The 21132-nt window shown below is 41.5% G+C and overlaps 1 protein-coding gene across 2 annotated transcripts; it reads left to right on the plus strand.

Annotated features, from left to right (window-relative positions):
* Positions 1–2340: 2340 nt before the first annotated feature.
* Positions 2341–3677, plus strand: LOC109400620 (uncharacterized). 2 transcript variants are annotated; one of them, XM_062848941.1, is made up of 4 exons: positions 2341–2677; positions 2741–2847; positions 2894–3065; positions 3132–3677. In XM_062848941.1, exons 1-4 carry the CDS (start codon positions 2539–2541, stop codon positions 3242–3244), a joined length of 531 nt encoding a protein of 176 aa, XP_062704925.1. In that variant the 5' UTR covers positions 2341–2538; the 3' UTR covers positions 3245–3677. The 2 variants fall into 2 exon arrangements, with proteins under 2 accessions (XP_062704925.1, XP_019528654.2); XM_019673109.3 differs by having other exon boundaries at positions 2380–2677; positions 2741–2832.
* The last annotated feature ends 17455 nt before the right edge of the window (positions 3678–21132 follow it).

The raw sequence follows: 21132 nt of genomic DNA on the forward strand, positions 1-21132 counted from the left end.
TTTCCGAAAGAATCTCCAGTTTTTTTTAAGAGTTTTTTGTTGAATTTCTGTAAAATTCTCTGGAAGAACTGTTGATGAAAACCTGTATTGAAATTCCTGAAGAAAACCCGTAAACTAAGGAGAAGTATTTGAGGAGATTTTTAAATAAATCCCTGGCGGAAAATCAAAAGAAATCCAAGCGGGAATTTTTGAAATTTTTGAAGAAATCTCTAGTATAATTTCTGTAAAAATCTCGGAAAAACTTTGGAAGGAATCACCAAAGGAATGTCTGAAATAATCACTGCGAAATGTTTGAATAAATTCCAGCAGGGAGTTTTGACAAACTTCTTAGTGAGAAATTCCCAGAAATAGCATTGGGCGGAATTCCTAGAAATTATTAACATTTCTAGGAATTCCGTAATCCTTATGAAAATTCCTGAAGAAATCCTTGAATAAAATTCCTTAACGAGTCTGTGGTAGATTTTCTCAAGAAAGGCATGGAGAAATTTTTGGATGAATTTTGAACTGGTGAATTTATAAAGCAATCTCTGAAAGAATTTCTGAAAGTATTTTCCTGAAGCGACTTTTGAACTTATTTCTGAAGTAATTCCTGTAGGAATACTAAAAAATGCCTCGATAAGCTTTTGTAAACATCCTTTAAAAAAACTCTAGAAATTCCCTAAAGAAATTCTGTATAAATTCTTTTTTTTTCTCTTCGGAACATAAACCCCTGTGACCAAAATTTGATCTATTGTGGTATATCCCGTGTCCTTTGTATAGTGCATGTCGTATTACTTTATCGCCTTTGAGAAGTTATAAAGTATTCGGTTTTGTTACAGTAGTCAACTTAATCGCAAGGAAGGATTCTGATTGATAGGTTCCGCTTTGAACACGCTCCTTTTTCAGTCAAAATGGGATCTCCGAACGATAAAGTCAAGAAATGGTACCGATATTGACCATGCATCGGAACCCTAAAAAGAACTTCTGAGAAGATCACTAAAGGATTTCTTAAGAAATTCATAAATAAATCCTTGCAAGATTTTTTAAAATATTTTTTTGAGAAATTTCTAAAAAAAGCTATTGAAATATCGAGATTTATCCCTGTAAGAAACTCAAGAAATCTCTGGATAAACCTAGGTAAAAGTCTTAAACAGATTTTTTTAAAAAGGGCCCGTAGAATGATTGCCGGGGAATTTTTGTGGAATAAAAATTTCCCGGTAATCACTTGGGCGCTCATACTGGTAGGACATTTATTTAGTTTTTTTTAATCACCTCAAGAGCTGGTTACTCAGTGAGTAACGTGAACTAACCTCGATGTCATCACTGCTCTAGAAGCTTATTTTTTTGACAGGAACTGGTGGAAACTACGAGGATGACACCATAAAAGTTTGATTCAATATTCGCTAATATTGAACTAATCTCGTCCCTCTGACCCATTGTCACCCCCAACGATGGTAATCAACGGCGTAGTGTCAATTCTTTCAACAATTTTTACTTAACACTTCTCTTGGCGTTCATTCATGGATCTGTTCAAAGATTAAATCTCCTCAAAACTTTATTCCATGATTTTCTTCAGATACGAGAGATGAAGCGTTCAGGTGTTCCATTTGTATATTTGCAACCAAGACTGATTTCAATACCTGACACTCAATTTTAACGTTAAAATCTGTTCTTCCTACTGTCCAAACCAGTGATAACTATTGTGAAAAGGTACAAATTGTGCACATAATTAATAACAGTTTTCATTATCGACAACGTATGGCACCAAAACACTACAACTATAAATTCTAGCTAAGAACTACGAATACGCATTCAACGGGGTTGCAAACTAAGAATGTGTGCTTGCGATGCATGCCGGCGATTTGCATTCATTAGAGTGTTTTTCACAGTCAGTGGTGCAGGCAGCAGCATCGTAAACAACAACAGCTACGTCACTTGCACCGTTTTATCCTAACCCAACGACGCGACCCATGCACTTGTACACAACCGTCTTGGTGAATTTACTACGCGCTCTACCACTCTCGCGACAAACAATCGCCTTAGTACAGTAATATCCACATGTGAGGATGCACTAGATTCGCTAATCTCGAAATTGACTGCTTACAACTGTGCAGATCGTTCAACCACTGTCATCCCTTGCGTCTTTCATCCTGGATGATCCTGGTACGCTCATACGTCTCTGAAACTTGTCAGTTACCGAGAATGAATGGGTGAAACAACTAGCAACCATGCGTCTCCATATTTCTGAGCTTTGGAGATGTTATCAGCACAAATTTCTTCTACATCGCATAGATTAGCATCCCAAATCGGAGGATTGCTGTACCTCAACACCATACAATACTTTAGCATAAGTGACGTATACTCAAGCATCAACAGCTTCATCATATTGTATTGTACTGGGAAAATTCATGAGTGCTTACGTCATTCATGCCATCAGAGAGGCAGACCAACTGCCGCGGCTCACGGCACTATTCGAGCACGATGATTCAACGTTCGCGTGCTTAGTGCGCTTAAAACATTTGTCGTACGCAGTCGGTCGGACGAACCGTGGAAGAAAAAATGGACGTGAATGCATATCGCCGCATCGGATCCGTTTATGTCGTCGTATGCTGCATTGTGGCGGCCTGCGGTGCCTCCATCTGTTTGTACCAGCTGATGGAGGCTAAGCCGGCCTGCCGGGACTTTTCCTGCCCGGATGGTTTGTTCGAAAGGTTAATTACTCGATGGATTTAAGATCGATTCTCGTTTTGATACTTTTTAGGAACCAAGAACATCATCATACTGGCAGTTACCCTTAAAATCTGCATACTTTGTGCGATGTTTGCCGGTCTGCTCAAGGACGGTATTGAAGAAGTAGGTTTATTGACGGTAGGGCTGAAAATGCATCCCATTAATATGAGCAATCACTCTTTAGAGGAAAATCTGTGCAGTGCGAGTGAATCGAGTGTTTGTCGTGGTGAGAACCCTCTCGCTGATTGCGCTGTGGACTTGCTGGGCCGTTTTTCGCAGTGACGACGACCGATACGTTGGAGGCCTTACTTCCAGTGAAAAGTTGGTGCTTGCTTCTCTGTGTGTTGGATTGCTAGGTAATGTGTCAAACATCTAACTTTGGGTATGCAAATCTCCATAAAACCATTTCCATCTACTTCCAGCAATAACTATCGTGGAGCTAACGATTTTCCACGGCGTGCTGAAATACTTGAAGGAGGGTACTCCACCCTGCAGTAAAAAGAGGGTACCGGAAGTAGTGTACATACAAGCATGAAAAGACAGATGGCAAAACCAGTGCCCCACAGTCCAGTTCACCTAAAATATTGTTTATTTTATAAGAAAAATGTGTAAAGCGGATTCCAAACAAGCGATGCAGAACAAAAACAAACAGAACAACATTGCGTCAAAAGCAGCACTCAACGCCCAGAAGATATCGATTCGGCACTAGTGGCTCGGTTGAGATGATTTATGACCTAAGATTCTAAATTTGGATATTAATCGGTTAAGGTAGCGAATATCGCTGGTGTGATCGGTTTTGTTGACCCAGACAAGTGTTTTGACGGGTGAGGCCTATGGAATGTGAACATAATTTATAACAAAAGAAGTGTTCAGAGAAGCTGTTATTCCAGTGAAAGAGCTTGTCGTGTGTCGAAGGGAATAAGTGGTTGAAAATAATAAACACACCTTTCTTTGTCTGAATACGTGAACCGGCAGTTGTTTTATTCTATTCTGCATAACGTTTTTGGAAGTGCCGTTAAATGGGGTAACATTGATCACTTGAAAGGGTCTGTTCATATACATACCAAATTTTGGCCATCTCGAATGAGGCAAGAGTTTTATGATCATAATGACGTGTAGAAGCTGCTAATATGGCATTAAAATGTAGTCCGCGAATTATCAATTTCACCCCGCTGATTAATTTGACCCGGTTTACGGTAATATGGACATGAACAATGATCGGGGGATTCTAGAGACATCCCTGGAGAAACCTTAGGGGAATTTCCTGGAGGAACCATATCAAGAACTTCTGGAGCAACTTTAGCAGGCACTTCTGGAGAAATCAGTGCAGATATAAAACCCAGTAGAAATTTATGGAGGAATCATAGAAGGACCCTTGGAAAAATCTCTGGTGGAACTTTTTAATAAATTCCAGGATAAACCATAGGTATTTTTATGAAGAACTCCATCAGGAACTACTGAATAACCTTTGACACATGATCAATTTCAATTTCAATCAATCAAAGTCATCCCTAACGGGCATTCCGCAAACCTAAGGAAGAGAGGGGGGTTTTAGTGGGTCGATCCTCACATAACCCGAGGAATCACCTCTTGGGTATCTGATCAGCAAATATTCTCATTCTATAAAAAAATGTAATACAGAAGAAAAATCTTGCTTTATACGATATTGGTTGAAATAGTTAAAAGGAAATAGAGTAAGGTGGGGCAAAAGTTCGACCCTAGTTGAAAATTCATTTTTTTTTTAAGAAACCGAAACAGATATAAATAAATGAATACCTTGTGGTGATTCTACCCTCCATGAGCTAAATTTTTTCTGAACAAAGCTACGCCAAATGTCTTTTCAATTTTGAGACACAACACTTTTTGTATGTGTGTGTCTAATTCGAACTCTTGCCCAACTACTGGGGCAAAAGTTCGAATCTAGTGTTTGTGGTATTTCGCTAACCGTAGCTCACTATTTCGATGCTTTGGTAATTGGAATACCAAAAACCAATTAATATTTGATGTTGGAACTGGAATACACTTTAAAGTTCGATCTGGATTTTACCCAAATCAGGATTAAATTAACTTCACCAAAAATTAGTAGTTTTCCGTCAAATTCAGATAAAACATTTTTTTCAACTTTTATCAAATTTTCTCTCTAATTCCATCATTTTTAGAGATAGTATGTACATTTTGATGAATTTTATGTTTTACATGAAGTTGCCACATAACTCGAACTTTTGCCCCACAATTCGAACTTTGTGTAAAATATGATTTCCAAATCTTTTTTGCAAAAAGTTATTACAATTCCATTCCATGCGTTGGAAAGACCATCGCATACTTGATCGCATATTACAATTTTTTGATCAAAAACCAACATTTTGTCATAACTTTTCGAAAAATTGATCAATTTTCATATTTTTTTGGAGTGAAAGACTCTTTTTCAAAAAGGCTTCGAACAACCTTGACACCCGAAAGATATAATTTGAATTTAGCTCCAAAACTTCAAAAGAAACTCTTGCCCCACTCGAACTTTTGCCCCACTTTACTCTACTAAATAGGCATGCTATAAATATGACTTAACATGTATGTTCTTCAATATTTTTAAAAATATATAAAAAAAACTACGATGAAAAAAATTTGTTAGAAAGGAGCAAACCACTGTTGGGTGAATAACGTGATCTTCAGGGTAATTTTCTTTTCAAAATATAGGGGTTTTTTCGCCATTTCCGGCATCACAGGTAAACAAAATTGTGCATTACCTAAATTCACAACGAAACGACCGCTTTCGTAAACTTCTTCCATTTCACTCAGTCACCTTATTGTGTGAACTCGTTAATATTTTCTGCTGTTGTTAATATTTTCTGCTGGAAAGTTAATTTTGAACGAGTTTGTTGCACCTAGTCAAACGCCAATTCTCGGCACTGTCGAGTTGCCAATGCCGAACTTCCAGCAATATCAAATGGGAAATCACTTCGGCACCCATCTTTGTGCTGACGAAGTGCACTCGGCAGCGTGTAATTGTTGTTTTGTGCACTAGTGCAGCTTCAAAGTAAACGTGTAGCTCACTGATTGTGGATCTCGTTGGGGGAATGGTACGAGAGATGATTACCTATGAAAGTGCATTTGGATAATATGCGACAAGTGATATTTTGATTTGTTTTGATGTGAGGTGCCGGGAATTGACGCGGGTGCCCAAGTAGTTCGAAACCCTACATTTAAAACAAAATTCAGAAAAAAACAAAAGCTTCGATATAACGTTACTTCTATACTATTGTGATTTTCAAGGAGTTCTTTCTGAGATTCTTAAAGAAGTTTATTAGAATCTTTCTTGGTTTCCTCCAGGAACTGCAATGAGGATTTCCTCAGGAGTTCCTTCACAAATACCTCCTGAAGTTCCATCTGGGATTCCACGAAAATATGAGTGCTGAATTAGCTTAACACACATAAATAAAAACAAAAACAAATCTTCCAAAACCTTCCAAGATTGATCAGAAGTTGCTTCTGGAATTTCTCCAAGAGTTCCTTCAAAGATTCATCCTTCTTGGAATTTTAATCACGATTTCTTCCGGAATTCATTCCTTTTTTGGATTTCTGCAAGAGTCATCTGGGATTTTTCAAGAAGTTTATTCTGCGATTCCTCTTTTGACAATTTAGAGATTTCTCCAGGAATTCCTTCCCGGATTTGTTTCCTAAATTTCTCAGAAAGTTGCTTCTGTGATTCGTCAAGAAGTTACTTCTGGAATTTCTCAAGAAATTCCTTCTGAGATGTCTCCAAGAGTTCCTTCTGGGCAGAGATGGCATACACCTCAGAGCGCTAAGTGAGAAGATAAAAAATACACATTACACACAGCCTGCATGATGAGAAAGAGTGTGTGTAAAGAATTATCTTCTGCGAGGTCCGACTGCACGCGCTCGGCATCGTTGTCGCATCGCGCACGACGGTGAGCGCAGGAAAGCAAGAGAAAGTACAGTCCAACACACAGCTCACATCACAGCGCTGCGCTACTCTGTACTGCCGAGAGCCTACAACTTGCAGCTCAATCAGCGCAGATGTGTAGTACATTCCTAGAAATGAGCGAAGCTCACGCAGAAGAAGTTTGAGCTCTGCGACGTCTCGCGCAGCTGGTGTGGCAATTTATACACATTCGCACTCTCACGCAAAGTTTTGCGTCTGAGTGATGTGTGTTTGTTGTAGGTTTACATTCGTAGCAAAAGAGAGCGGCGCTCATTTTATTGAAGAAGTGTACGCAGAGCTGTTTATCAGTGTATCTATGCCATCTCTGCTTCTGGGAGATAAATATGATAAATGCGGGGTCGTTTCAGGAATTTCCCCCTAGATTTAGTCCAGGTTTCTTCCAGCAATTCTCTCCGGGATTGCCTTAGAAGTTCCTTCCACGCATTCTTTCAGAAATTCCAGAAATTCGTCCACGAAAAACTTCTTTGGGGATTCCTCCTAGAACTTATTACGGAGTTCTTTTATGAACTGCTTAAGGAAACACTTAGGGATCGCATCCCGGCGTTCCCTCTCCATTCCACAATTTTTTTTTATGTAATATTTTCTGCAGTTTTGTAAAAACTCCTACAGCTGTTCGTTCTGGATTTCCTTCGAAAGCTCCTTCTGAGATAACATTTCTCTAGGATTTCCTTTTGAGAGTCTCGGTGAAGACATTCCAAAAGCAATCCCATTCCATGAAGAAACCTTTATTGATATCTCAGAAGGAAAATAATTCCTACAGGATTCCTGGTACTCCTGGATACATGCCAGATAGAACCTCTTTAGGAATTTCAGAAAGAAAACTCGTGGAAGAATCACAGAAGGAACTTCTGAAGCAATCAGAATTCAATTGAATCACTCAAATAAATCACGTTGGAGTTTTCCAGAGTCACTCCGGAATTTTCTCAGTATTTTAAGAAACTACTTGAAAAATCCCAGAAGGCTCCTGAAGAAATCATAAAAGGAAAGAGTGAGTTCCTGAAGGAACTCTTGGATAAATCCCAGAAGCATCTACTGGTCAATCTCGGAAAATCTTGAAGGAACCCCAGAAGACACTCGAGGAGGTATCCGTGAAGGAACTACCGAGGGAGTCCCCGAGGGAGCTTCTGGAGGAATCCAAGAAAGACTTCAAGAAACTCTTTGTGGAGAAAGAACAACATGAAAAACTACAATAATTCTTCTGAAGAATAACCAAAAGGAACTGCTGGAGGAATTCTCAAAAAAAGGAAATCCTAAGCAACTTCTTGACGAATCCAGGAAGAAGCTTCTTGTGGATTCCCAGAATTAATATCTGGAGGAACACTAGATGACACTGCTGGAGTAATTTCAACAGGAACTCCTTAGGTTCCTTCAAAGGAACCTTTGGAGAAATCTTAGAAAGTACTCTTAGATCAATCTCTGAGGGCACTCCTGGAGGAATTCCAGAAACAGTGTTATGTGTTCCACTGTGTGTGATGTTCCAACAGGGACAGCTTGTATTCTGTAACATTCACCAGATATTTGTTAGAAATTTTGCTCGAATTTCCAATCATAGGCACACTTAAATTTCTTTGAGTATCCCTCCAGGGGCTTTCCATCTTGATTTGTTTTTCAGAAGTCCACTACAAACTCCATAAATATTTGATAAAATCATAAAACATTTATCGATTTAAAAAAAATCAATTTAAACATAATTTCTCTTATCAATTTATTTAAGATTTTCAGAAATTCACCTAAATGCCTCCAAAGTTTAAACTCCTTTTTAAATAATAAAACCCTCAAGATCATTTCGGAAGTTGGTTTTAGGATAAACAAAAAACTCATTCCATGTACATTATTCTTTAGAATTTATACCCAGCGATAGTAATAAAAGTTTTATCAAACGACTCGTCAAAAATCTATTTGCTTTTCATGAAATTTAATTGAAAATTCGGTCAAAATTCTGTCTAGAGTGCACTGGATCAAACATTCTAGCAAATGTGTCTTCATTGATTTCTTCTGAGATTCGACGTTCGGGTCGACTGAACGATTGGTTCGATGAGGAGTGAAGAAAGACTATAAAGAAGAAGTACGCAACGCGGGAGATTATGATGCAGAGAGTGTGGAGTGTTACAAATGAAAGCCGAAGCAGCAGACCTGTCTTTTCGGGTCAAGAAACACCACCTGGAAGAGGCGGAGGATGAGAAAATTGAATTCCAGTGCAGTTCTCATGAATCAACTTACTTCTACTAGAATTTCAGCGCACCCCGCAACGGCTTCGTGCCACGAGTCGAAATGTGCCGGGATAAGGACGGACCCCGTCAAGACGGAGGTGAACGATGATTGAAAGAACCAGCACTTCGATGAGCACCTGCAGATACTGTGGATCGCTCCAGCGGAAGAAATGAAGACGTGTCTTATGTTGCTGAAATTGTGAAGCCCGCAGAACTCCGACATCTCACAGAAGTCGACATTATGGAGACCCTCGACACCCACGTACAGCGGTTGAGTGCTTTTGCGAAAGGATTGTGGCGTTATGGAGAATGTTCGAAGCGGAAAGAACAAAACCGGATGTTCAACATTAACGAAAAGAAGTTAACTGCATCCGAAACGACAAGCCTGATTATGGGCAAGGCCTTCCGGAGATGGGTGACGTCATACAGTTATGGGCTTATCTATGGGAGAATCCTGTTCGGTACAATGACGTTGGGATGTGGTTGGCAGAAGAAGAGAGACAGTGTAATGGAGTTGGAGAAATGAACGCGGTCGAAGTTACTGACCAAGACGAGGCTACCCGATATACCAGGAATTGGGCTGCACCAGGACCCGATTTTGGGCACATTTTTTTATGTAAAAAAACTCAACGATTCACGGGCGAATGGCGGAATGCTTCAACATGATGCTAGAGGATTCCACGCAGCTACCAGAGTTCAATACCAGGGGTATCACTTATCTTCTGCCGGAGGACCAAAACACAGCTGATAACAACAGGCCAATAACGTGCCTTTCGAGTCTGTACAAAGTGCTGTCGTCGGTAATAGCGAGGAGTATACAAATCCACTGCGAAGCCAACAACGTGATGACCGAGGAACAAAAAGGGTGTCGCAAGAACACGCACGATGCAAAGATCAGGTCATCATAGATGCAGTCATTGTGGGTCAAGCCACTGGAAAGCAGAGGAACCTGAGCATGGCGTACATCAACTACAAGAAGGCGTACGACTAAGTATCGCACTCATACCTTCTCGTACGGGTGAGATGATCCTGGAGCTGAAGCGCGATATGGAGCGCAAGGGTGTCACCTACAAAAGTTACGCGGAAGAGGTCCTTGGCGAAGGGGTAGAGGTGAGGGCTCTCACCTCTTCAGTTAAAGTAGGGAGGATTTAAGGTAGGCTGGTGCGCATGTGATATGACGTTCCACTAGCCACTGGAAGTTTGTTTCAGGTGTCTGAAACCAGAACACGGGACAAGTCACGGGACTGCAAAGGCCCTGACAGGAGTAAACTGTGCAGGAGATCTGGCGCCGAAGGTCAAAAGGCACAAGTCTGCACGAGTCCACCATTTGTCTGACATTTACCGGGAAATCCGTGAACAACAGGCATCCAAGGGGTGGTCCAAGGTGACCGGCCTTCAAGAAAGCCGTAGTGAAGAAATCACAGTGCAGCAGTAACGCATCTGAACCTGAACCAATGTGATGCGGCTTAGCAACTGCTTGTCAGGCGGTTTCTGAGTGGGGGACATAACGGATCCATACCGAGTACCCGACGGCAACGGCAATTGGGTTACGGATGGGCCCAGAAAAATGGCGGTGATGTGGACGACAGGTAAATACCCCGTCCAGGAGTACCTATTAGGAATCGCCAAAGTAAACGGGGTCTTCTTCTGTGGCTGCTATGCGACTTCACGGTGGCCGATCGAGCGGTTCACGCAGATGCTGGACTGTATGATGACCGAGCTAACAGGGCGAAGACCGGTGGTAATAGCGGGTGACTTTCGTGCCTGGGCTGGGGAATAGGGAAGCCGTTTCACGAATCAGCGGGTCCAGATCCTGCTAGAGACACAGGCCAGTGGCCATACCAGATGTCGCCCTGACTAATGTCGGTACCTTTAGTCGGAACGGTGCGGAGTCGATAATTGACGTGACCTTTTCTAGTCCTTGCCTAAAACGTGGTTCGAACTGGAGAGTAGACGATAGCTACACTCACAGCGATCACCTGGCGGTTTGCTACAGTATCGACTACAACAACCGCAGGCCGCGGGTAGAAGAAGAGGTGGCTAGGCCAAGGTCAAAACCTCGCAGGTGGAAGACTTCATACTTCGACGAAGGGGTATCTAGGGAGGTGCTCCACCGTGAGCGCAACCTACTTTGTTTAGACGGCGACGAGCTGGTAGCGGTGGTCTCGCGTACGTGTGATGTGACCATGCCTAGGCGAGTCCACCCTAGAAATGGTGGGCCACCGGATTATTTGGGGACTGATGCGATTGCGGAACTGCGCCGCGCCTGCCTACGGGCTAGGCGGCGGATGCAGTGAGCACGATCCGAGGATGAGCGAAACGAACGTCTGGTGGTGCTCGTCGCTGCAAAAGATCGAGATAAGGGCAAGAAAAACGGCCTGCTGTGAGGGTCTCTGTCAGAGTGCCAATGCGAATCCGTGGGGTGATGCCTACATCGAAAGGCTTTTTCCGCGTCACATCCGTCCCTACAAATTACCGACAGAACAGCTGTGTTGCAGTCCAGAATGCTCAGCATCAGGAGAGGGATATTTCAAGGCAACACCTTTAGTCCGTAATGATTTTGCCTTGCGATGTACCCTCTCAGGAGAGCACTCAACCAATGCAAATATGGCTACCAACTGAAAAGTGGGAGAAGGAGTACAGGAATAACCCACACCTTCTTAAGGGACGACCTGGAGCTGCTTGCACTTGCGGAATTAGTACAAAGGCTGCATCAACTGTTGCAGCTTGTGACGGTGTTCAGCAACGACATCTCGATGGAGTTTGGAAATTACAAATGTCGGTCAATCCATCTTCACCGGAGTCAAGTCGGGGATGCTAGCTGTTTCCGCGTCAACAAACAGGAGGAGATTCGGAATATGGGTGAAGGCTAAGCGTACAAATATCTCGGCACACAGCGATCAAAAAGGATCTGCAGGAGAAGTTCTTGCATCGTGTCAACTGTGTTCTGAGGAGCTTTCTGTAAGCCGGCAACAAAGTGAAGGCGATCAACACGTTTGCTGTGCCCCTGTTGACCTACAGCTGGGGTGGAAAACTGGAAAAATGGATCAAGACTGACGTCGAGGCGTTAGAACGAGCAGTACGAGTGGCGTTCGCCAAGTAACGCATGCGCCATCCAAAGTCGTCTCGTCACCAACATCCAGGCACTATGTGTCTCCCAGATCCAGCAGTTGTGAGCATATTTCGTAGAAAGCCAGAACCGTCATGAAATATACCGCACTGTATGTGAAGCTGATCACGGTTGAAACGCCCTGCATCTGGCGCATGAGTATTACCAGCTGAACTGCGACATCAAGACCGTTGAGGAGATGATCGCAGCGTGGAAGCAGAAGGAGTTGCATGAGAACCACACCCATCAACTGGAGCTCGAGCACATCGATAAGGCGGCGTCGAACGCGTGCTTACCCCACGTCTCACCTAGATAGAAATGTCTTGCCATTTTGCTGCCAGAAAGAGAAAACGTAACGGAAATGATCAACACCGCTTCTCTTAATGCAAACAGCGAGAGAACATTTCTGTCATGACACATCTGCCCAGAAAAAAGGCAAGACATATTCCAGAGAACCTGAGGAGCGGACCTGGTGTGATGATTAGAACACTTGACTATCACGCCGAGGACCTGAGATCGAATCCCACTCCCGACAAACTCGCAATATGTGAGTTATTCCTTCAGAAGCGAAGTAAAGCGTGGGTCCCGAGATGAACTAGCTTAGGGCTGAAAATCTCGTTAATACAGAAAAAAAAATCCCAGACAATTAGAATGTACATGCAACGAACTCACTTTTTACGCTATACGATGCCTCAACATAATAAATTCAACGCATATTAGTCGCGAAAGGGCCTTTTGCGTGCAAAAGTAGAGGCGATATGCGTATACATTTTATGCGAATAAGCACAACATTGTATGCGCGACAACCGATGTTATAGCGAGTAAGCTCGCTAGATTCTGCGAAGTGATTCATGATAGACCTGTGCGCCGACTATATTTTGTTCGGCGGCGGCGTGAGGCACATTTTTGGCCGGCGGCGGCGGCATAGTCGGCGTCACGCCGGTGGCAGCTTTCGGCAGCGGCGGCGGCGGCGTGAATCAGCGTGACCAAAATTTGACCATATTTGAACATAGGCAAAGCAAAGATCATGATGATTGTATTGATAACATTAGAGTAATGCGGGGCAAAAGTTCGCACCTAACAGATTTCACAAAATAACTTTTAAACGAAAAGAAAATAATGTCGTTTTTCTTCGTTAAACGGGTCCCTATCATGTTGCCTTCAAAACGTAGTACTAGATTTTTTCGCATTCTTTCCGTAGTTTTAGTAATACAACTTTTAATACAAGTACTCCAATGCGAACTTTTGCCCCATAGTGGGGGCAAAAGTTCGCATTATGCGGGGCAAAAGTTCGCACCTTGAACAGCGTAGTTTATTGGTGTGATGTTCATTTATTACATGGTAATTCATGTTCGTCCTTTCACTCTAGCCATGAAATCTGTTTCTTTCTGTTCTTAGCATTACGGCCCAACTGGAATACGACTTGGTGTTCAGCTTTTGTATACAGTGTATTTTATGAAGACTTCCATAACTATATACTAGAAGCTGTCCTTTCCAGCTTTACTAAAGTTGTCAAAATACATTGTGGGGTAAGCATAGAGACAGGTGTTGCACACAATTCATGAAAAAAATCAAATATGCTGCAAAACTATTGAACGAGACCGTAACCGAATCTTATCCCCGTCAGTATGGTGATGAATTATAACTGCGATTTTACAAACTGAGCTATGAAAGGCCCCGGTAAAGTAGATCAACTTAACATGACCTTCAGAAACATACGAAAAGACACGACGAGGATGACGAAAAAAATGTTTTAAAATGTTTTTTAGCCATTTTTCATTTCTTGCTTTAAATGGGTGAACGTAATGTTTGCCTTACACTCGATCTTCTTACAAAACTAAGTTCAAACCCTCTGCCGGAACGATTTCAGGGTGCATACTACACATATTATATATATATAGTAGTTTCTATACGAAACCATCATTGCTTCAAAGATTCTGTAATTTTATTGATGTACTACATTTAGAAATCTAGTGCGAACTTTTGCCCCACAGCTACTGCGAACTTTTGCCCCATCGTCAAGGTTTTAACAATGTCCCTTTCTACAAGAAGCACTAGTAATTTATTGTTTATTGGAGTGCTCCTCTCGAACTACTATGGAATAACGATTCTCCGACATCGAGAGGTTATGAGATTCTTCTTCTTCCTGTTGCTACAAATTCTTATTCCAAAAAGTCCAAAAATTCTATCAAAACACCTAGAAACACATTTTTTCGCATAACTCTGCCACACCATAACGAAATCGTTCCAATTTTTGTTGGTGAGTATCTGGCCTGATTATGTGTCCAACCCATAGAAATTTGTTTGGGTTCTTAACTCGTGTTCAGAAAAAAAACCCACTGCGAACTTTTGCCCCGTGCGAACTTTTGCCCCGCATTACTCTAACTATTATGTTAGAATGAATACCTTTTTTTTGGTTGTCTCAGAACCTTCAGAAGCAATCAAATTTGATAATAAGGTCACACTATTTACACTAAGGAATTCCCGAATGATTTCAGAGTGGAATCTCAGATGGAATCCTAGGAGCCTGAAAGAAACTCCTGAAGGAATCCATGAAGAAAATTTTGAGCTAATCTCTGCAGGAACTGCTGTTTGAAACCCTGAAGAAACTTCTGCAGGAATCTGTGGCGGTTCAAGAATCTCTTTTAGACATCCCTACAGAAAATTATGAACAAACCCCTGATTGAAGTTTTCGAGGTACTTCAGAAGGAAATCCAGGAAGATTCCCCAAATGAATTCAAGCAGGAATCCCAAGAGCATAACAGCATGAATTTCCAAAGGAATTCCAAGAGGAATCTCCGACGGAATCCCAGTGGGAATTTAAAAAAAAAAAAATCGAGAGGAATCCCCAACGGATTTCTAGGAGAAATCAACGAAAAATAGCGAAAAGGAATTCCAGGATAAATTCCTGAGAGAATACTGAGAGGAATTTCTGAATGAATTCCATGAGGAATCCTCAAAGGAATTCCAGGAGGAAGCCCATAAGGTATTTCAGCAGGAAACAATGAAGGAATTTTAGGAAGAAGCCCCGGAGGAATTCTAAGAGGAATCTCCGAAGAAATTCAAAGAGGAATCACCCAAGGAATACCAAGAGGGAATTCCTAAGGAATTTCAGGAAAAATCCTCGAAGGAAGAACCCCTCAAGAGAAACCCCTGAAGGAATTCTAGGAATTCTAGGAAGAAATTACTATAGGAGGAATCTCCGAAGAAATTTCAAGAGAAATCCCCGATAAAATTTCAGGAGAACTTCTCGAAGGAATTCTAGGAAAAATCACCGAAGGAATTCCAGGAGGGAACCTTGCAAGAATTCTTGGAGGACCTCCAAAGGAATTCCGGGAGGCATCTCTGAAAAAATTTGAAGTGAAATCACCAAAGGAATTCCATGAGTAATCCCTGACAAAATATCAGGAGGAATCCTCGTATGAATTTTAGGAGGAACCCTCGAAGGAAGTCTAGAAAGAATCTCCGAAGAAATTACAAGAGAAATTCATGCAGGAATCCGAGAGGGCACCTCCGAAGGAATTTCGGGATCGGAGGAATTACAAGCGGATTCTTCAAAGTGGAACCCCGGAGGAGTTCTAAGAAGTCCAGGAGGAATCTCCAGAGAAATTCAAGAAGGAAGAATCGTAGAATACCAGGAAAAATTTCCGAAGAAATTCTAGGAGAAATCACCGAAGAAATTCAAGAAGGAAATCCCGAAATGATTCCAGGAGGAATCCTAGAGTAATTCCATGAGGGATTTTAGAAGGAATTTCAGGAAGAATCTCCGAGAGAAATCTAAGAGGAATCACCAAAGGAATTCTAGAAGGAAACCCCGGAGGAATTTCGGGAGGAATCCACGACGGAATATCAAGAGGAATCCCCGAAAAATGCCAGAAGGATTTGATGAAGGAAGTCCAGGAGGAATCCCCAAAGAAATTCCAGATTTTTTTTAAAGGAATTGGAAAAGAAATCTTCAAAGTATTTCTAGGAGAATTCATCAAAAAATATCCAGTTGGAATCCTCGTAGGAACCCTCATAGGAATTCCATGAGAAACACTTGATATAATTCTAGGAGGAGTTCCCGCAGAAAATTCTCGTTGAAATTTCAGGTGGAATCCCCGACGGAATATTAGGAGGAATTCCCAAAGAAATTTCAGGAGGAATCCTTGAAGAAAGTTCCGGAGGAATTCCGGAAAGAATTCCAAGAGAAATCCTCGAAGGGTTTTAAGGAGGAATCTTGGAATGAATTGCAGGAGAAATGCCTTGAAGAAGTTCCAGGAGGAATCCCCGAAGGAAGCCCAGGAGAAATATCTGAAGGAAGTCCAGCAGGAATACCCGGCGGAATCCCTGGAAGAATTCCTCCTGAAGGAATTCCAGGAGAAATCGCCGAAGATATAACAGAAGATATCCCTGCAGAAATCCCAGGAGGAGCCCCTGCAGGAAATCTGGGAGGAATTTCCGAAGAATTTCCGAAGGAGAAATCAAAGAAGCAATTCCAGAAGAAAACCCTAAAGGAATTCCAGAACGACTCCTGAAGGAATTCCCCCTCAACCAATCCAGAGGAAATTCTAAGAGAAACCATCAAAGAAATTCCAGGAGGAAACCCCGAAGAAATTTCAGGAGACATTCTAGAATGAATTCTAGAAGAAATCCCCGAAAGAAGTCCAAGAGGAATCCCTAAATGAAATGTAGGAGAAATCCCTGGAGGAATTCCATAAGGAATCCAGGTGGAATCTCCGAAGTCATTCTAAGAGGAAATTTGAGGAAGAAATTTGACGGAATATTAGAAGGAATCCCCGAAAGAATTGCAGGAGGAATCCACGAAGGAAGTCTAGGGGGGAACCCCGAAAGAAAATCTAGGAAGAATCTTCGGAGGAATTCCAAGAGGAATCCCCGAAAGAATGAAAAAAAAAAGCCAGGTGGAATCCTCGAAGGAAGTCCAGGGGAACCACTGAAGGAAGTCTAGGAGGAATCTCCGAAAAAATGCAGAAGAAATCCTTGCAGGGATTCCAGGGGAATGCTCGAAAGAATTTTGGTAGAAATATCCAAAGGATTTCCGGGCGGAAATCTCAAAGGATTTTCAGCTGAACTTTCCGGGTAGGGGGAAGGAATTACAGGAGGTATTCTCTAGAGAATTCCTTTAATAATTTCAGAAGGAAATCCTTGAGGAATTCTTGTGGAAACTCCATGAAAGATCCCTCAAGAATATCCTGGAGATATACTTAGTTATAATCCTAAGGGAATTATTGAAGAAACTCCTACAAAAATCCCTAGAGTAACTCCTGTAGGAATTCCTGATTGAGATTCTGGAGAAATCTCTGATGTAACTGCTGGAGGCATCCGTAAGTCTTCCTGGAAAAATCTCAATCTCAACCTACAATCTGAAGGAACCCCAGGAGCGATCCTAAAGCCTGCGCACTTTAGAATCGGTACGCTTTCTAGCGGCTGTAGATCAAAAACAGCTAAACCTAGAAAAAAATGTTGTACGAAGCTAACGAAGCTTATTTATTGTATTTTGTAGGAAAAATATAAAAAAAAAATCAGTTTTTATTTCTTCAAGATAACATTTTGACCTGATTATGAAATTCATGCCATTTTATTCTGCACAAACCAATGATCGTCAATGTTTTTAAATTTAACAGTTTACGGGCTGATATTTCAAGAAGAAATAAAATTATACTCATCAAACATATGCTCAAAACAAGTTACGACAATAAACTCTTAACAAATATGGTTCACAAGACCATAATAAACTTATAGCCTTATTGTCCATTCACGCTATATTCAAAACATAATTTTACTCAAACTATTTTTTTATGAAAAAATATTTCCTGAGATCGTTTTTTGGATCTACAATTCCCCAATTCAAGTGGCCCAACTTAATTCATGTCGAAACCTGGATTATTTTTGGAATTATTAGCAGTTTTCCCTCACAGTAGTCGGAAATTACCAGTCATAAGGCTAACTCCTCATAATTAGCCTAAAATAAGATAGTTTTCATGGATAAAACACTGAAAATCATATAGATTATGGAACTATAGGTGTGATTCTATGATCACAAATAAAAAACTTCTGAGTAGATTCAGTTTCATTAAAAAAATCGTTAGATTTTTCACGCCATCAAAACACATCCAATGAATTTCGTCAGCAATAGTCCATACAGCTTTCGAGCCACGATTATTTATATTGTTCTGCATCAAAGCATTGGTTTCTTGTATACCTATACTATTCGTATAGTATCCTTCCCGTATGCGTATTTGCCGAACTAAAGCTTATGCGAAAGCAACTTTTTTGACCTTAAATATCTATGCAAGTCTTTGATTTTCCATAAAACCATTCAAAGGTTTACCATAGTTATAATGAAAATTTTAAAACACTCATGGAATATTTTACTTCCCTTAATCAACAATCATAATACCAAGAACTATTCTATACTGCGTAATTGGTGGGTTTGATAATTATATATTCCCACACAAATCTTGAATCTGACAATGATTGGTTTTTGCTCAATGTGTGCAGAAAAAACTGGCACTATTTACGAATTCAGATCAATAGTTCATCTAAAAATATAAAAACAGCAAATTTTATGTTTTTCCTACAAACTACAATAGATAAGCTTCAATTGCTTCTAACAACACTTTTTTCCAAGTGACACCGTTTTTGAGCGGCAGCCGGTTGAAAGTGTACCGATTCTAAAGTGCGCAGGCTTTAGAAAGAATTCCTAAAGGAACTTCTCGTGCAATCCCCCAAGCAATCCTGAAGGAATCCTGGAAGGAACTCTTATATTGGAATCCCTTAATAAACTTCTGGGGGTAATCCCTGAATTCCCTTGGAGGTATCCTTGGATTTTCGTAAAAGATTCTCTGAATGAACTTCTGTAGGAATCCTTGAAGAAATTCAGGAGGGATCTCCGAAGAAACATCTGCAAGAATCCCTGAAACTGCTGGAGGAATCTCTGATGGAATTCCTGGAAAGAATTCCTGTTGGAACTTCTTAAGGTACTTCAGAAGGAATCTCTGCAGGAACTCCTAGACCAGTTTCTAAAGACCTCCTGCAGAAATTGATGAAGAAACTTCTCACGGGAATCTTGATGGATCTCCATGTGGCATTTACAAATCCTCCTAAAAGAATCTTTAAAGGGACTTTTGGAAGGATACATGAACGAATTCCCGTTGAAATAGCTTAGGGAACTTCTGAAGTAATTCCTAATAAACACCTGGAGGCATTCCTGAATCCTCTTGGAGCTATTATGGAGATCCCTGAGAGATCACTTGTAGAGCAATCCTTGAAAGAACTCCTGAAAGTATATCTGAAAAAAAAAATCTCGAGGCATCCCGGAGTAATTCCAAGAGGAATCCTCGAAGGAATTTCAGGAGGGATTCTTGAACAAATTCTAGGAATTTCTGAAGGATCTCCTGGAGGGGTCTCTTAGGAAACTCCTGGACTAGTTCCTAAAGAAACTTTTGTATGAATTCCTGAAGGAACTCTCAGACTAATCTCTGAAGGATCTCCTATGAGAATCCCTGAAGGATCTTCGTCTGGATGAATCTCTGATGCATCTTTGAATTCTCCAAATGAATTTCTGAAGTTACTCCTGTCGAGATCTTCTTAAAAAAATTCATCCTGGAGGCATCACTGAAGAATTTTCTGGAGGAATCCTAGGAGGATCTCTTGAAGGCATCACTGAATCCTTCTGGAAGAAAAAACTTCTGGAGAGATGTGAATGTGTGTTCTAAGAGTTGAGAAATCAGTAATTGTAATCAAACTCTTATGATAGTGATCGTGAGATTTTTTTATCTCAACTTTATGTAAACTTAATTTTGTTCGTGCTCTGATCACCGGCGTGAAAAATGAATATCAGCGTCGTGACAAACAGCGGCGTTTGGCGCGCCGCCGATACCTCGGTCGGTGTCGGCGTGGGACAAAAAGTGTCGGCGGCGGCGGCGTGGCGCGGCGGCGCACCGTTCTAAGTGATAACAAAACGAATTTGACAGACGTGACGCAGAAGTCCGATTTAGGGCCGATTTCTTCACCTCGGCTTAACCGGTAAGCCAGGCTTACCCATACAGTTAAACCTGGCTTAACGCTTAAGCCAGGGTGAAGAAATCGCCCCTGCCCCTTATTCAGTTCGCTTGTACGGAGGAAGACAACATACACACAATACACTCGAAAAATAGCGTCGTCTGCAAGAAAAATCGCCAATAAAGTGAGTTTTGCTGCCAGTTTTTGCGTGTGCGATACAAAATCTATCCCTAAGGGCCGATTTCTTCACCTTGGCTTAAGCGTTAAACCAGGTTTAACTATATGGGTAAGCCTGGCTTACCAGTTAAGCCGAGGTGAAGAAATTGGCCCTAAGTGATTTTCGACCTACATAATTATGCGATTTCTGATTGTCAGATATCTATGGCTAGTGCGGGATGACCTCTTCTCGGAAACAGAAGGCTGATAGCCATCTAGGATCGGATAATTGCGACGAAGAACTATCGACGGTACATACTGTACGAAGTCGTGGATGACCGCAATATGCGCAGCCTGGTTGCATCGTCAATCACTGATATTATGCACAAACTACATAAATGCATCTAATCAATACAATCAGCATTCAATATTTAACGTCACAACTAAACACAATCAATAATCCAGCAATCATCGTGGTAGAACATGAACTCGGTAATTGTTGGAATAGTCACCCGACAAGATGTATTCCATGATAGTGAGTTGTGACATTTGTTGCACTACTTCTAACAATCCTATGCAAATTTATAAGAAGCCGGTTACGCTATACATATTTCCGTAGAATTTTAGGCAACTGCAACGATGCAATTGTGAAATACATCAGAAATCCCTAGCCCCCACGTACAGGTCGACCGCTTGAAAACCGCATTACCGATGCGATCATCTCTCCCCCAAGTTGATGGAATTCCCCGGTAAGTTACCCGAGTTTCCACCCTTTCTCTCTCACGGGGGTAAATAAATAAATAACATTTCGTGGGCGGCGCGCGACATTCATCATGTACACACCTACGACGATGACAACAACAACAACAACAACGACCGGCGACCGGCTTCATTTATCCAGAAGTTCTCGCGCGGTTCATCCACGCCGCACGTGTTCGCTTGCTCACTGACCGTACTGTGTGTGCGCATCTCTGTGCTCTCTC

This window comes from Aedes albopictus, chromosome 2 (assembly GCF_035046485.1).
Source record: "Aedes albopictus strain Foshan chromosome 2, AalbF5, whole genome shotgun sequence".
Classification (NCBI taxonomy): Eukaryota; Metazoa; Arthropoda; class Insecta; order Diptera; family Culicidae; genus Aedes; species Aedes albopictus.